This window comes from Coregonus lavaretus (genome assembly GCF_964263955.1).
Source record: "Coregonus lavaretus genome assembly, chromosome: 36".
NCBI classification, from domain to species: domain Eukaryota; kingdom Metazoa; phylum Chordata; class Actinopteri; order Salmoniformes; family Salmonidae; genus Coregonus; species Coregonus lavaretus.
The window spans coordinates 7,343,247-7,361,211 of NC_140023.1; the positions used below are offsets into that span (position 1 = coordinate 7,343,247).

The 17,965-nt window shown below is 39.2% G+C and overlaps 1 protein-coding gene across 1 annotated transcript in view; it reads right to left on the reverse strand.

The window, feature by feature from the left end:
• The window catches only part of LOC311110846 (AT-rich interactive domain-containing protein 5B-like), a 68,789-nt gene extending 52,246 nt beyond the window's left edge, over positions 1 to 16,543 (reverse strand). Inside the window, exons 1-3 of the mRNA XM_084153438.1 lie at positions 16,467 to 16,543; positions 15,900 to 16,154; positions 7,602 to 7,836 (exon numbers count right to left, since the gene is read on the reverse strand). Coding sequence (XP_084009564.1) covers positions 7,602 to 7,836; positions 15,900 to 16,154; positions 16,467 to 16,487 — 511 coding nt within the window. The 5' untranslated portion in view covers positions 16,488 to 16,543. The remainder of the gene's footprint in view (positions 1 to 7,601; positions 7,837 to 15,899; positions 16,155 to 16,466) is intronic.
• Between the last annotated feature and the right edge of the window lie 1,422 nt (positions 16,544 to 17,965).

A 17,965-nucleotide genomic window follows, 5' to 3' on the forward strand; every position in this document is an offset into this window, starting at 1 on the left:
GAGGAAATGTTCTATTAAAACTGTATGAAGGAAGGACAGCAGAGGGCTGCTCTCTCTGCAAGTTGGTTCCTGTTCTTAATTATCTAATGGCACTAAAGTGCCTCTTTCTGTTCTATTTTTTGCGGGGATTGGAGGGAGGAGAGGGTATCCCGAAAAACAAAAAATAAACGTTTATATAATTTTCACCTCAATTTATTCAAGTGTTCTGCGCAATAATTCAGGCCAGCTATATGCATACCGGAATAAAACGCAGCACAATTGCTCTGAACACTGTTCTTAATTTGGTTCCAGATGTTCTCACAGTTCACATTGAAAAATTGCAATAAACGACATTTTCAAAAACATACTCCCATTTCAAATGGTTTAGAAAAAAAACAAGAGCACTTTCCCTGAGTTGATTTATGTGATTCTATTACATTAAACATTCCTTCCCCTAAGCGGGCTCTGCTCCCTAGCAACAAGCGCTAGCAGCTCTAATGTCGTTGGCATGGGGCCAGTGTAAGCTGTCTGCGTTATTGATTGCTAGATTGAAAAGTTTGCATTTAATAGGCTCTGTAATACATGATAAAATGTGGCTCCTTGAGCCAAATTGGTTCCTTTGACTATCAAAGACTATGGCGGTTACAAACAAGGCAGCATCCCAATGTTCCAGAGGTCTTTTAAGCCTGAACCAAATTATAGCTTCAACCCTGCATCACCACAATCATACTCCAAACATGAGACTCATAATTGCCTATACCAGCGAGGTATTACTGGTAGGAACAAGAAAGTCGACTTAGACAAGCAGAAACAGAGATTTTACAGAACTGACAGTCAATATATATTGTCTGTGGTAAACAGGCCCCAACATTGCACCTTGGTGTTTGTCTTATTCATCCAGTTAGATTAATGGCTCTGTTTGCCTTTCCCAATCTAGATACTGCACTGTAGCGCTACTCCTCATTCACAAATTATTAACAGTGGCCAGGCTGTTACATAGAAAACCTTGCCCAAAGGATATTATCAGTGTAAACGACTAGTTCTGAGGATGAAAAGAAGGTCATGGGAAATCTGAGGCATTTAATTCCACTATTTCTATGTCTAAATCTAAAGCCTTTTTCTCCCAGATGATAATATACAATCTCTTCTGATGGGCCGACCTTTCCATTTGTCACGTGGCATTGTTCGACACAAACTCAATTGAGCAGCTGTGATCTTGGATCATAAAGATTGTGACGGAGTTCCTGGCCTGTACATTTTCCGTGCATTCTGGAATAAAATGGATGTGATGTTTCCTTTAAATGTACATTTAATGGGACACAGAGTTCCCACTTTAGTCGAGGTTTACACGAGAAGGGTAGAAAACTATTCATCTGAAGATTGGGAATTGGGTCAGAGGGAATTACATGTCATTCCTGATGAAACTTGCTGTGTATATTTCCTCAAAGCCCCCCATTGTAAATCATGGCAGACCACTGAGGGCATACAGAGTATAGAAAGGAACATTATTTAATATGTTTCAGTTAAAGACAGAAAGGAAAGAGGAGAATACAACAGGCTATTCAGGACATGCATGTTTCCCATTCTAAGGACTATAATGAGAGAGGAGGGGGTGGGGGGCTGTCACTCAACAGAGCCCATTGTGAATTCCTGTCATTATGTAAGAACCTCTCATGTCAGCAGATCTGTACAGAGAAGCTTAAAATAAACAGTAAATAGGCTAAGCCAACTGGAACTATTTAAATAATTACATCCAGTACAATGAACAATTTACATGGATTAATGTAAGAACAACTACTGGAACATTTATTTCTACTAACGGAATAATTACATTAGTGCCATATTGATGAAACAAAGGTTTTTCCCCAAAAAACTTGAAGCGTTACATTAAAGAATATCATATTAGCCCATCTGTTCATATTAATGTGTAACACAACACACAAATAACACTGACATAAACTTCCTCCAAAAATCCACTATCTATTCCTCAAAGAAACTGTTCACTCTCCTTCTTTTTAATTAGTTTTCACAACAATGACTGGGGTAAATGGTGGAGAGTAACACAGCCGCTGAATAATACGGACTTACCAAGTGGCCAACACACAAAGGACGGAAATGAAATAACTGCCAGGACAACAGGATGGAAAACAGTCTATGAACTAGGTCTATGTCTTTCTTTGTTCTCCCGGGGTGAAGTATCACACTTTTTAAGAAACAACAGAAAATGTCTCAAACTGTCCTAAGATACTTCCCGAATTGGCAGATATTTTCCTCACGCAACGTACCACTTGTATGGGCAAACTAACCGTGACATTTAAAACATGCACATTATTCAAGACGATTTCCGAATACTGCAACTTGCGATTTATGTTGCAACTTTTCTTAAACAATGTCAGTGGAAAGGCAATAATTTAACCTGAGTTTGACAGCCCTAACAACCCCCCACTGACAACAACTACATTGTTCCTATGCAGTGAATATGAATGGTAAAGCTGTTTTTGCAGTGTGGTTTTTTTTGCAATGTGGGTTTACCGCAGTGCAGATCTGATTGAATTCCAGCCTGTAACTGTAATGTGCACAAAAAGACTGCAACTTGAGCAGCTTGAAATGCATTCATAACACAGATGGACTAATATATGTTCTCATGAAATATTCAAGGACATTATGGTGGGATGATTGGCTGGCAATAGAAACTAAAGGGTAAGGCATACTGACTCTACAAGCCTTGGCAACCTATGTAATAAAAGCCACATTGTTTATTCACAAGCAAAGTGAATGCCCTCAGGTTGAAATTAATAATGTCACTATGACGGCTTTAAGAGAAGGGTGTGTGTGTGTGTCTGTGAGTGTTTGGGTCTGTCTGTGCGTGCATGTTGATGTCTATTTTTATAGTTTTCTTCTGCTCAACTTCAACAAAACTAATCCAATAAAGGCAACCAGATTTGGGAATATTTGAATGGAATAACGCTCCCTCTATGTCACTAGCATAGCGTGTGAGTGTTATACTGGCTGTTTGGGATGCCTTTTATGTTCTAGGAGAGGTCACATCAATAACAGGTCTGTTGTTTCAGAGCCGGTTAATGGACAGACAAAACCCTTCACTTCCTCTGTGAGGTCACCCCTGGGATCCAAACTCATTGTTTAACAATCCACCAGCAAAGCCTCCCACCCCCTGGAGCACACAGGCAAAAAACAGCTGGAAATTACACAAATATTATCTGACATTTTGAAAGAACTAAATTACTAAACTGTTTTTGCCATCGGAATCCAAATTTGATTACAAAGCACATGCCTGCTAGGACGTGTTTTTCTGGCCCATTCAAATTCCAGGCATGCTCAAACGCTCCCCACATCTAATAGATTTTTCCACCCCGCCACACAATTTACTGCTTACACGTTTAGAATTCTTTGGCTTCCGGCCAAACTTCAGTCAAGGGAATTAATGATATGAGCAGATCAGTGAGGGAAAAACAGCTTGTGATTCTCTCTCCAACAGGTCTGAGTATAATGAAGAGAACATGCCCATAAACCAAAACCCACTGCTATCAGAGTCACACAATCAATAGAACACTCCATTGAATTGCTTCAAAAGCTTTGGATAGTTCCAAGAATTAGTTTGAGGAAATTGCATAGGGGAGAGAAGATGACAAAGGGAGCGTATGGCAGCTATCTGATTAATACACAGTTGAATGAAGAATATGCTTTACAACAAGACATTCTTTCATTTCAAATCCATGCCTTTGTCTATCGGATCACAATAATTTTTCATGGTCCGTTTTCTCCCATAGTATAATAGAAAAGCAACATCAACTACAATAATATGTATATTACCAGGATAATTCAACCCAGTGAAAGAAATCTGTTTTCTATTCTCTTTATCATTCTGCGGGTCTGTGTCAGCATAAATATTTGGTGAACTCTGAAAGATGCTGCGAAGGTTATAATCCATCGACTGCGTCAATTTAAAATATTCCAACTGAAACATTTTCTGAAGATTGCCAGTGGCTGCATCTGGACAGACATAAATAATGTATCATGCGCTATGCACTGGATTAATTATATTTCTATGGAGCACCTGTGAAACATACCATATTCATTCTAGTAGGAATGTACATGTTGGCACAGTGTTGTTAACTAGAAAGCAGCCTGGTTTAATTTGCTTCCTGTAAATCATTTCATCATCAACCTCCAGCTAGGTGAGAAGCAAGAGAGTGGGGTAGAGAGATAGAGTCAAAAATGTGACCTTGCACAATCCCTGTCATCATGTCACAGCACAAATCTTGCTGGGTGAAGGAGCGGCATTTGTGAAGGATGAATCATGACTAATGAGCCACACATGTTCTCGCTTTATTCTTGCTCTCTCTCTCTCTCCTGCTCTCTTTCTCTCTCTTAACCCTAATTTCCTTCCTCAATATCATGTATTTTCTTAAAGCTGCATAGAAGTTATAGTTATAGATCTGTCATTCTCATTGAAAGCAAGTCTAAAAAGCGGTAGAGCTATTCTGTGTGCTATAGTTCTATGCTTCTCATTCTTTAGTTTCATCTTTGCATCTTTTACTTTCGGTTTTGTACACCAGCTGAAAATACAATATTTTTGGTTATGGAAAATATATTTCACAGCGGTTTAGATGGTACAATGATTCTCTATACTATACTTGCTTGATTTGTCACATAAACTGAAATTAGGTGATCTATTATCATTTTTTCAACCAGGAAATGGTGGAGCAATTTCTGCATAGAGCATATTTAATGGTGGAAACATACAGGTAGCCTGGCGGGTAGGAGCGCTGGGCCCGTAACCGAAAGGTTGCTGGATCGAATCCCGGAGCTGACAAGGTAAAAATGTGTCGTTCTGCCCCTGTGCAAGGCAGTTAACCCACTGTTCCCTGGACGCTGTGCTTGACAGTTTAGGCACCTCTTTGATTCAGAGGGGTTGGGTTAAATGTGAAAGACAGTTGTACAACCGACTAGATATCCCCCTTTCCCTTACAGTAGATGCAGATATTGATGTTGTATACTGTATGTAAAAAGACAACATCTAAAGCTGTATGTCTTTTGCCAGATGTCCTGTACGGTAGAGATCCCATTTCATATTATTCTTAAAACAACACATTGAGGTTGCTCCTATGTCTATCTTCTATAGAAAATAGATCTTGATCACATAGAACACAGGTAGTCCGTTCAACACCAGATTATATTCTTACAATCTCTGTATTCCTCACTGTATTACACAACATCTCTCAGTTTCCTGTCCATTTCACTAGAATAGAACAACGAATTTCAACAGGCCAAAAATTGGAACAGTTCTCTTGGGGATGGATGGAAATAAATGTAAACTTTCCCTGCTAAAGCAGCATGGTGGAATTGGTTTATTTACAGCTGCAGGTCCAGATAAGTGTAATATTGCTCAGCACTCTAGTATGTGGAGAGCCTTGAAAACAGTTCATTCTTCCTCAAGATGGCACTTGAATTATAACAGCAATCTCCACTTGCTTCAGACTGTTAAAAATCACTGGTCGATGCGGTGCTATAGCTAGCAGGCAAGGCAAGGGCACTCTTTCTCTAATTAATGACAGTGGAGACCTCTGTTTCCCTATCCATTGCGAACAAAGCACGTAGCTTGGTTGCTATAATATCACATCATATAATTCACATAAAGAACAATAGCACTGTGATCCTGCTATTCATGACACATTTGTAGAGAGCATTTTTTATGCTTTCCATGCACTGTACTTCTCATTGGCTGTCTGCCAGGAAATATTAGGATACACTCACATAAAAAATGCTTCCCTTAATAACAATAGCACACTGTACTACCCTTTAGTGCACAATTGATTTCTATGTAATCTCTGGCAGTATCCTGTTTTTTTAAATGAATAAATGGCTCAGATATTCAAGATCCAGAGAGGACATCCTCGTATTTATAACAACAATTAGCTAATAGATCATTCATGTTATGAGTAGAACTGAGCAGGCAGAAACGCTATTTCCGACAATAAGAATCTCATTGGGTTATAAATGATAATTTCCCCAAAAATCGAATAATGATTCAGAAGCTCTAACAAAACAGCAGCAGGACACTCGAGGAATGCTTGCAATATCTCTTTAATTCATATTTCATTTCAATCATCAGTTCATCACAGCCATATTGCTATCCAAACCCGAAGCTCATTGGAATAGCATGTCCTTGTTGAATGATCCCTCTCTTATCGTTAGAGAGACAACGGCAAGCTGGCAGGAGAGGGAACACATGCCACAGAGCTAGGGCTGCTGGTGCCCTGCCAGGGGAGTTCTGCTGACCCGGCACATTCAGCAGGCAGCCAGGGAGATACTCCACTGGAGGGACAAGTGCATTTACACACAGCCTGATGGAGTCATTAACGGCCACATCACTCATTAGCATCACACAGCCACAGAGAATATTAGAAGGTGACGAGACTGACTGACATCAAATAAATCTATACAACTGTTTTTATCCCTGTTATTTCCTGTTATGACTCATACAAAATCACTACACACACACACATAGAGAAGCACTGACACACATGCATACATACGCACACACTGACACACTCGCACACACACTATTGATTCCTCATGTTGTAGAACGACAAAGCGGCCATTATTGATTCTCCAATCCACTTTCTCTTGAGAATCTAACGATATAGAGTGTATTCAAGGGCAATATAACACTCAAAGGCAAAAACAAGCAAGCTCTCCAGCTACTAAAGGATTTATGAATCATCCACAACCCCAAAACAATAACAACTATCAATAACACATTCTGAAGGGGCCTTTTCTCTATTTAGTTTCTTGTTTCAGTCATTCTCTAGTCAAATGATTTTTTGGTAATGGGATTTTTTTTTGGCAAAGCATTACAGCAGTATCTCTAGAAAGTGCCAGGAATATGGTGATGATGTTGGGCCCAATCCCAAATTGATACAACTATGTGTGATTCAGGATTCAGTTAACTATGAATAAAAAGAGAAACCCAAATAGAAAAAATATGAAGAGAATGCTGAATGTGTCATTAACATTCAACGACAATTATGCTGCTTCACTATCATCTGAAGGGGGAAAAACATACAGTTCTTCAAAGGGAATATTAAGTCCTTCACATTTCTTCTGTTAAATAAACCAAAAATGTTTTAATATCTGCAAGGATTAGCATGACTCATCAGCCTCCTTCATATCTTGTGATTCATGTTCTTTTCACTGCAGCAGTGAAATACCACAATGCAGCTATCAAATACCTCAACGACATTAATGGTACAAATGAAGGATGCCAGAGGTCTGAGGCAATTATACAGGAATGTACATGAAATTACAACTATAACATGAGCAAAAATAAATGCATAATGAAACAATTTTTGGATTGGCCATAAATGTGTTAGTGCATTTACGTGGTTCTTACAGTGATGTGTAATCCAAACGGGTAACTATTTTATACAAAGCCTCCATCTGTAAGAGGCTTATAAGTATTAACAAATAGTTATAATTCCATGTATAAATAATGTAAATCAAGTCATAACTGAAATGTTATGGTCAGAATTATAGTGCTTATTCCCACTACACATACACAAACAAAATAGCTTGAGAGACAGGAAAGCAGTTGTCCTCACCCAATTGAGCCCTCTCCCTCTGGATGTCTCTGAAGTTGAGGCCACTGGTGAAGGTGCTCTCCCTGTATCTGTGGAGGGCCTCTCTGCGCCCGTTGGCGCCCAGCTCCCTCAGGACAGAGGGCTTCAGAGGCGCTGCCCGCAGTCCGTGGGACCATCCCGAAAGCTCTGGGACTGTCCACTTCACCAGGTCTTCCAACCGAACAATCACCTTCTCTGACACAGCAATGACCTCGTGCTATAAGAGAGACATGAGAAGGAGGGCAGGGAGTGTGAGGTCAGTAAGGGAAAAAATAACAGGGATATGTCAACTCCTAACACCATCTTAAGACTATTATATGTGTTACTATTAGAGATGTGGTCATACAGATGTAGGATCTTAATTTGAGCCAGTTTGCTACAGCAGGAAAATAATCCTGCAGCAACAGGAAATGTGAATTATTATGTGGATTATAATTAATTGACTTTTTTGTGGGGGTTGATACATTTTTCGTAAGGGAAAATCAAGTCTGATTTTTCAAAGTGGAAATTACAAAGCCTTTTAAACCTCAAATACACTACAAGTTTTACATCTCCTGTGATCAAATTAAGTTCCTACATCTGTAGCTTGCCATGGTAACCAGGGTGAACTTTTCTAAGCAACCTTTTGTTCAAATGTAATACTCGAGAGAGTCTACAACCCTTGAACAAGTTGTGTTCCTGGTTCTTTCAACCCTTTGAGGCAAACTAAAATAACTTTTTTGATCTTTCCCTTTTGAGGAATTGCAACTCCAATGGAAAAATTGTGGCATAGAAATGTTGAAATGTGGTTCCATTTTGAGGAGTAATGGGCGCTGTGCTTGTTATCCGGCCGGAGTGGTAGGAGATTGTTATTAAGCTGCAGAATCTGGAGGACAGATGTGTCCATCTGGAGAAACACGCTTTTTAACATTTACCTTGCATCTGTCTGTACATCTCTCCCCTGAAGCAACCTTTAAAGGGATAGTTCAGGATTTTGGCAATGAATCCCTTTATCTAATTATCCAGAGTCAGATAATCTTGTGGATACTATTTTTATGTATCTGCGTCCAGTATGAAGGAAGTTAGAGGCAGTTTCGCAAGCCATTCATAACTAGCTGTAGCGCAATGACTGGAAGTCTACATCCCAAAGACTTCCTGTCATTGCATTAACGATTGTTAGCAATTGCGCTAACGCTAGTTAGCAACTTCATTCAAACTACACGCAGAGACATAAAAATGGTATCCACGAGTTCATTTGACTCTGGGGAAGTAGATAAAGGGCCACATTGCCAAAATCCAAAAGTATCCCTTTAAGCATTCACACGCACACACGCACACATACAGTGACTGTATTACGTTTCATACAGTGGTTGGCATGATGACTGTCTTCTTTTTAAAAGGAAGACAATTAAATAACATAGAACTCAATTTTAGTACCAATCAACATCAGACAACTGAAATTGTTAAGCAGTGATGCCTGCAGCCAAAAACATCCTCTGGAAATCTTCTTGTGCTTTGATACAGTTGACTGTATAAACATATCTAACTGGTAACTCATAGAGTATACATTATATTTAATACTACGTCACTCAGAAGATTTCTCAATGGATTTTCTACAGTTAACATCTTAGGTGTTGAGTGAGTGTCTTCATAACATACCATATACAGTGGGGGGAAAAAGTATTTAGTCAGCCACCAATTGTGCAAGTTCTCCCACTTAAAAAGATTAGAGAGGCCTGTAATTTTCATCATAGGTACACGTCAACTATGACAGACAAAATGAGAAAAAAAATCCAGAAAATCACATTGTAGGATTTTTAATGAATTTATTTGCAAATTATGGTGGAAAATAAGTATTTGGTCAATAACAAAAGTTTCTCAATACTTTGTTATATACCCTTTGTTGGCAATGACACAGGTCAAACGTTTTCTGTAAGTCTTCACAAGGTTTTCACACACTGTTGCTGGTATTTTGGCCCATTCCTCCATGCAGATCTCCTCTAGAGCAGTGACGTTTTGGGGCTGTCGCTGGGCAACACGGACTTTCAATTCCCTCCAAAGATTTTCTATGGGGTTGAGATCTGGAGACTGGCTAGGCCACTCCAGGACCTTGAAATGCTTCTTACGAAGCCACTCCTTCGTTGCCCGGGCGGTGTGTTTGGGATCATTGTCATGCTGAAAGACCCAGCCACGTTTCATCTTCAATGCCCTTGCTGATGGAAGGAGGTTTTCACTCAAAATCTCACGATACATGGCCCCATTCATTCTTTCCTTTACACGGATCAGTCGTCCTGGTCCCTTTGCAAAAAAACAGCCCCAAAGCTTGATGTTTCCACCCCCATGCTTCACAGTAGCTCAGCATTCTTTGTCCTCCAAACACGACGAGTTGAGTTTTTACCAAAAAGTTCTATTTTGGTTTCATCTGACCATATGACATTCTCCTAATCCTCTTCTGGATCATCCAAATGCACTATAGCAAACTTCAGACGGGCCTGGACATGTACTGGCTTAAGCAGGGGGACACGTCTGGCACTGCAGGATTTGAGTCCCTGGCGGCGTAGTGTGTTACTGATGGTAGGCTTTGTTACTTTGGTCCCAGCTCTCTGCAGGTCATTCACTAGGTCCCCCCGTGTGGTTCTGGGATTTTTGCTCACCGTTCTTGTGATCATTTTGACCCCACGGGTGAGATCTTGCGTGGAGCCCCAGATCGAGGGAGATTATCAGTGGTCTTGTATTTCTTCCATTTCCTAATAATTGCTCCCACAGTTGATTTCTTCAAACCAAGCTGCTTACCTATTGCAGATTCAGTCTTCCCAGCCTGGTGCAGGTCTACAATTTTGTTTCTGGTGTCCTTTGACAGCTCTTTGGTCTTGGCCATAGTGGAGTTTGGAGTGTGAGTGTTTGAGGTTGTGGACAGGTGTCTTTTATACTGATAACAAGTTCAAACAGGTGCCATTAATACAGGTAACGAGTGGAGGACAGAGGAGCCTCTTAAAGAAGAAGTTACAGGTCTGTGAGAGCCAGAAATCTTGCTTGTTTGTAGGTGACCAAATACTTATTTTCCACCATAATTTGCAAATAAATTCATTAAAAATCCTACAATGTGATTTTCTGGGGGAAAAAATTCTCAATTTGTCTGTCATAGTTGACGTGTACCTATGATGAAAATTACAGGCCTCTCTCATCTTTTTAAGTGGGAGAACTTGCACAATTGGTGGCTGACTAAATACTTTTTTTCCCCACTGTAGCTGGGGTTCCCAAACTTTTCTGGCCCGCGACCCCATTTTGATATGAAAAAAAGTCTGCAACCCCACCATGTAAAAATAAGTTATGTAATCAATGGCCAATATTTACTTTGGGCTATGACAGTCTATTACAAATCAGTCCAACAGTATTTTTGACAGTATTTCAACATGAAGACAGTCTGGTTTGAAGTGACTGAAATGCATCAGAAAGGTATTGGGAAATTCAGAAGATCATCAGGCAATAATGTTGTATGATCTTCAGTGTAGAAGTCTGATTTAGTGCCTGGTCTTGTCCACTCAGTTCTAACGGCTTGTGGGCATAGTAGAGGGAAACAGTGTTCCTGGGAGTCTTATCTTTCAGTGATGGGGTCATAATATTTTGTAGCTTAAACCATTCAAAAGATAGAGCCACATTTGTAGTAAGAAAACAGAAACCGCTCTGTTTATTTCAACCGCATCTAGCGGCTACCGGCGTAACCCAGGTTCTATGAACCAAGCGCACATTTTGTCTCGTGACCCCATTTTCAAATCAGGCGACCCCTAGTTTGGGAAACCCTGCTGTATAGTTTCCTCACAGAAAGAAAAGCTTGAAACTGCATGTTTCCATATCATTCAATTGTATGTGACGTGTGGGTGTCAGCATGCAACCAACTATCCTGTTTTGTAAAGTGTTTTAAATCAAATCAAATTTTATTGGTCACATACACATATTTAGCAGATATTATTGCGGGTGTTGCGAAATGCTTGTGTGCAACAGGTGACCGTCATTCAACAGCTGTCATGCCATTATATTATGAGTTCACGAACAGAACACACATTTAAATGCAGTAAAACATCCACACTGAGTTACCATAAAGAGTTAAGGTACTGATAGTGGAAGGAAGTGGAAGATAAAACCACCAAGCTGCATATAGGTCAGAGGTCTCTGTAGGCTACCAATGGGAAGACGTGACACTTCAAATAAAACAATTCACAAGAGAGGTTGTTGTTATATAATTTCATGCTCTTTATCATAAGAGCATGAAAGGCAGACTGCAAATAAAGGTTGATATTGTGACTAGGCTTACAACAACCTCAGTGGTTTATGGAGCAATAATATTACAATGTGATTTATTACAAAGGTTCATGATAAATAGTACAGCAGATATATTACCCCTTTTTTTACTTTACAACAAATAATGCATGAGGGCTTATATAACATGTATGGAACGTCAACTGTGTAATTGGAAGAAAGGTGTGCTTTTATGACTTAAAATTCAATTGTGCTATGATTTCATGATCTCTAAAGGTCCATAAAATCCATATTATTCCATATCATTCCGTGAAAAGAGCACCACAGTATTTGAACAGTAAGGGACATTCCTAAATGTCACCATTGTAGGGCAAAGCGGTACATTGGTTAGACAGGCCTTTCAGTTAAGAGTCAGAGTCTCACAGGCAGCCCCTGTCATGCTGAGAAGGTTTCAGTCTGGTGGCTCAGGGGGTCAACCCAGGAATTCCTTGGGCCAAAAGGAGATTAGTAATTGAGTAATGGACATGGTGACATGAACAATGCTCTTTGGTGCCTAGGCTGAGAGAGTGAAACGCAATATGAGTTCATTATCTTTCCTCCTCAGCACTAACCTTGGCTACAGTGTCTCAAAACAAACTCAACTATCTAAAAATGAGCACAGGAGAGGCTAGGGGCTGATGTACTCTACTGAAACTGTTTTAAAACAGAACTTGGTTAAATAGTTGTTATATGTTGTCACAATATATATGCCTGCAAGATATTGGCATTCTGATGTCTGCCATAAACTATAAGCAGCTACCATGTTGTTTTGTACAGTGTGCAATTTCAAAAATACTTAAAACACACACAGAACTTAATACTATTTGACTTATTTTGACTATGGGGTGTATAACCACAGACTAAACAATATTAGGCTGAAGCAGTGCTATGAGCATTCACTAAAGAATAAAAATATGCTAAGTACATTCTCTGGAAACAGCTCATCTGTGGTTTCAGTCCTCTAAGGTTATAATGATCCACTATAGCTTGGGGCTTTAGAGTCATGCATTATGGGAAATGTGTTTGATGTTAAAGTGGTTTGTCAATGACAAGGTGTAAACCAATCCAAAGAGCACCAATTCCTCGTGTTGAGGGAAAAGTCACTGTATATCATTACAAATATCACAGAATAGCGGCATATAAGAACACATTTATGTGTATGGAAATAACATAAACCAAAATGATGTGTTTTTTTTACTTTGAAGTGCATGACATTCAGTTTAAATTACATTTTAAATTATCCCCAGTACTGCCCTAAAAACCTGACAATAATTTACATGTATTTTTGAAACGCTAAAGGAATTCACTTGAGGGCAACGTTTCTGACTTAATGGCTTGTTCTGCAGTGGAGGGATAGTTTGCACCCCCCCCCCGGCCTAAATTCCTGCCATTGTTGGGTGAATAGGGTGATTTGGTATCATGCTCACTGAACAGTATGAATCTTACATAAAATATTATATTGGTTCTATATCTGGACCAAAGGATAACATACCTGAAAAAAACAATTACTTTTGCAAACATATTCCATCCAGGAAAATCACAGAAGAAGCAAATAAACAACATATAATCTGATTTCCCTACTTACAGGTCCCCAGCACTCAAACACCACCAGCATGGATTTTTGCCATGAACCAAAGCTGATTCTGGACAGATGCCACCATTTCTTTCCACTGCAATCAATACAACTGCTGCAGCCACTGCTCTCCTACCTCACTGCTTTGTCATTTACAGGAATAGAGTAAAGAACAAGAGGTGACATCAGAGATAATAACTAATTATTAGCGTATGAACAGGAAATACCAGACTACTTGCCAATTTTCTATTTCAACGAGGGGTACCTTAAGCAGGACAAAGATAAAGCCTAAGCAATTAGCTGTAGCAGCATTGAAGAGGTTGTAGCAGTAAGTGTTATCTAAAAAAGCTCTCTTGAAACAAGAGCCAAAAAAAGACAGTGTATTGAGCCAACATGTACCGGAGGGGGGCGTTGAGGCCAAGACTTAATACTGTGTCACTGCTTTGCAAGAAGCGGTTCTCAGACCAGAGAATGCAGAGACGCAAACAGAGGTTGTATCATAATGGGTGTGCCACACAACACAATGCCTTTATACATAGCATGGAGTCAGTCTTTATGGTGGAGTAGAAGGGTTGTCAGCGAAAGCAAAATGAGCACAGTAGGACATGGGTTTCTCTTGTCCCTGCCTACACTGGGAGGGGCAAAGAGCATACAAATACCCAGGCCAGAGGGGAAATGACATAATACGTTGAGCATTGAACTCAAGAAGGGATATGCAGAGAGATTTATAACCTCCTTTTATCCCACTGAGAAAATGACTTGTTATTGTACTCATGACATGTGCACATTTGTGCTGTAGATAAGTAGTGTTACACGTACCCATTAGTCAGAGGCTATAACTACCACGTATATCTTACAAATTGAAAGCTGTCTCGAGCTAAGCGGATTTGCATATTAGGGCAGCCATAAAGTAAAGATCATTAACTGACTGGTAATAACTGCTGCCAGTTACTTGTTTAGTAAAATTCAATGTAATCTTTATAGGGCAATTTGCTGAGAACATCAAGTTTGAAATCCCATTTAATGGGGTCGTCGGCATCAACATCCCAGTTTTAGATGTCATCCTATGTTGTGTCATACTCTACTTCAGCTGTGCTCTAGGCTATTGCTATAACTATCAATGTCCCACTGCCAACACTCTGGAGTCACTCTGTCCTTTGATCTTGGAAGGAGTCAAATAATATTGTCCAGATATCCAATTGTGTGTGATGTTACCACTTTGCAATGCAAATCAGGCTTCTCAGGGGGTGGGGCTGACTTGTCCCTTATTGCACAAGTGTGTTTCTAAATGATGGACTGTGCGTGCACCCAAAGTAATTACAAAGTCATTACATTGTGTTAAAGGCTAATGCAAAGTAAGGATTTGGATGATCCTGGTTTAGTGAAGAAAATAAAAAAGGTTTAAATGACATTTATTCATAGCAGTGTCCACTATAAGGAAATATGATAGCTACTGTATTACACAAGAGGACCATCAGCAGGGGGAAAGTCGGTTTTTCTGTTTGCATTGCTAATCAAATACAAACCAGGCTTTGTCCTTCCTAAATGACAAATGCAACCGCTGGCATATTTCATGTGACCTCAAAATCAAGTAACAGCATAGTGAAATGTGTTTCGGTCGAATTGCCTATTTGGGTAGGCTACAGTAGCATATAGCAAATATTTGATTGTTTTATATACCCCACAATAAATTAATATACAAAACTAAACCAAGCTTTTTCACTCTATGCAGTTATGAAATGTGATACAGGCGTCATATTTAGCCACTTAACAAAATACCTCAGTTAATCATATTGCCAATGGCAACATATCAGACTACAGTAGATGTCCTTTTGTAAGGCTTTGTCATTTCGACCTGTCCTAATCTCTGGATAAGAGGGCAGTACATTTGAGCTGACAACAATATCATATCGTTAGGAATGCGAATGATTTCATGGAAATTATGCAAATTATGAACTACTTAGACGTGTTAGCACTCGTATTCAATAGGTTGTGTGCGCTTATTCAGCAGCCATTCATATGCTATGATGAAATACTATATTTATGGTGTTGTTGAATCGAGGCGTTTTGATCTCATATGCTTTACCGTTTCGCAATTTCTGCCAATATCACCTTTTGACACGCATCATGAAGAAATAAAATGACATAGCCTACGCGCTGGATTTTTCTTCCCCTAATACAATTAACCTCATACACCGCACGAGCGTTATTACGCACAGCTGGATAAGATTGAACTGCACATTCAGCAGTCGACACAATGAGGAACAAATAGGCTAAGCAGTCAATAACACGGTAATAGACAGACACATTATGCAGTTTGCGACGGATCAATGTGGGTATCACATAATGCATGCACGTTATACAATGAATGACCAAAGAATGCAGAAAATGGCATATCGATTTATCAACACAGAATGTTTGAAGGTTATTACCTCTCCATGGCTAACTGTCCTTCCCATGGGAGTATCTTCGGGTAAGAAATAAAGTTTTGAGCTTGATAAAAGTTGCTTAGTAGTTCTTTCCTCCCACAACAGCTGTAGCTCCGCTATGCAAATTGAATCCCCGGGTTTACATCTTACGAAGAAAAAGTCTCCGAGGGACAGAATCCTTGGTTTACCGTCCCGGTGAAATTTAAAAGCCTTGTAGAATATGTATGGTCCGTGTAAACCGCAAGACGAGCCTACCCACTGTGGAGAAAATAGCAATAAGCAACTTAATAAATGAGTTATTCATATTCAATAAATGTGGAAACATTGAATGGGACGACATTCGCAATGACTATGGCATGACAAATCCTTAAATTACGCACAAAATACCACCTGCATATGATTTTAGGACTGATTTAGAACCATGTAACTATATATTTAGTTATTCTAATATGATGTAAAAACAACAAAAACATCAAAGGATTGTAAATGATCTGCAAACACAAAGGTTTGTCTCCAAATTGTTAATATCACGCCAAAATAGAATATGTTTGTGTATGATTATAATGTTACCTTTAGTGAGTTAGGCTCCATCTCGACGTTCTGAATTGATTAAACTCAACACGCTCTCCAAACTTGTTGGCTTGAATGGATTGCCGAAGGTCCTGTAAGGACCCTATATTTATTTTAAGTTTAAAAGCTCTTTGTGGTTAATATTAAACACTTACAAAAATATTTAGTTCCTCCGAAATTACCAAAATGCATAGCTTTTGTTGCTGTGCATCAATTAAGCTAATAAAAATCCACAGTAGATGATATTGTGCCAATACAATCGTCCCTTTTCAATCAGGAAAACCACATATGCCCATTATTATCATTTGAATTCGACAAAAATAACTATGATATTAACACTGTGCATCAGTCTGATAATTCCTCAATAGTGTATTTAAGTTATGTGCAATGGAAAAATATTGTGTTACCTTATCATTTTAAAGAAATCTATTTGAAAATGTATCTCTTCCAGGACCTGTGTAAAGATAGTTTGTATGAAAGAACATTTCTCACAGTAATGATACAAGGGTGCTCGCTCTGGATTCCTCCAAGAAACACTCTGAACTAGTTAAAAAAAGCTATCAAACGTTTTCTCAAAGGTAGTCTAATGTGGGAACAAAGTCATTCGGTTGTGCTCTCGAACGAAGTAGCCTATAAATAATAAGTGACAAATGTTCAAAGACAAATTTGGCCGAGTTGATAAATCCAACCGTCTCGAGAGCCTACGGACATTTATGAAGCATGCCATTCTACTGAAATAACAAGCATAGCCTCTATTATTAGGTTACAGGCTGTGCATAGGCTATAGGACACTCTCAATTGTGCTGAGGACCGATATGCAATAATCGATTAGGAGGACTATTAATGTCAAAGTGCCTGAGAACAATGTTTGAGATGTGATACTTGTAAAACATTCCTGATATTTTTCTACGGTTTTAAAATCAGTTGAACCTTTAGACCGAGAACTGTAGGGGAGAGACCGGGGATAACCATTTTTGGGATTCATCTCTTTTACACTGTTTGAGGTAGATATTTCCTTCGATTTGTGCAAGCTTCAAACAAATGTAGCTAAAGGCACTCATACTAGAACAGTTTGTTAATTAACACGATTGTCAATGGTGATTTGAATTACGATCATGAGAAGTGATTATTGCTGATTGAATAGGTCATTCATTCATCGACTCCAGCAGCCAACTATTTTTTCATTCGTTATCCACCCTTTGCCCTCCCTTTCCCCGGGAATAAGATTAGAGCAACAGCGACATATGACTGACAACGGCTATTTTTAAGTGCAGTTTTATGCAATAAACTCTTTGAAATTATGGAGGCAGGGCATATTGATGCCATTCCAGTTATCAGCATTACTTTTTTTCTTTTCAGAATTTGACTGATTTGGGGAAAGTGACTTAAAGCTATTAGTCAGTGAGTGGATAAAAAGACACCAACAGATAGAAGGACTGATATTATACAGTATGAAGTCCTATTTGTACTGTTGTTGACCCACAATTACATTGTTCCCG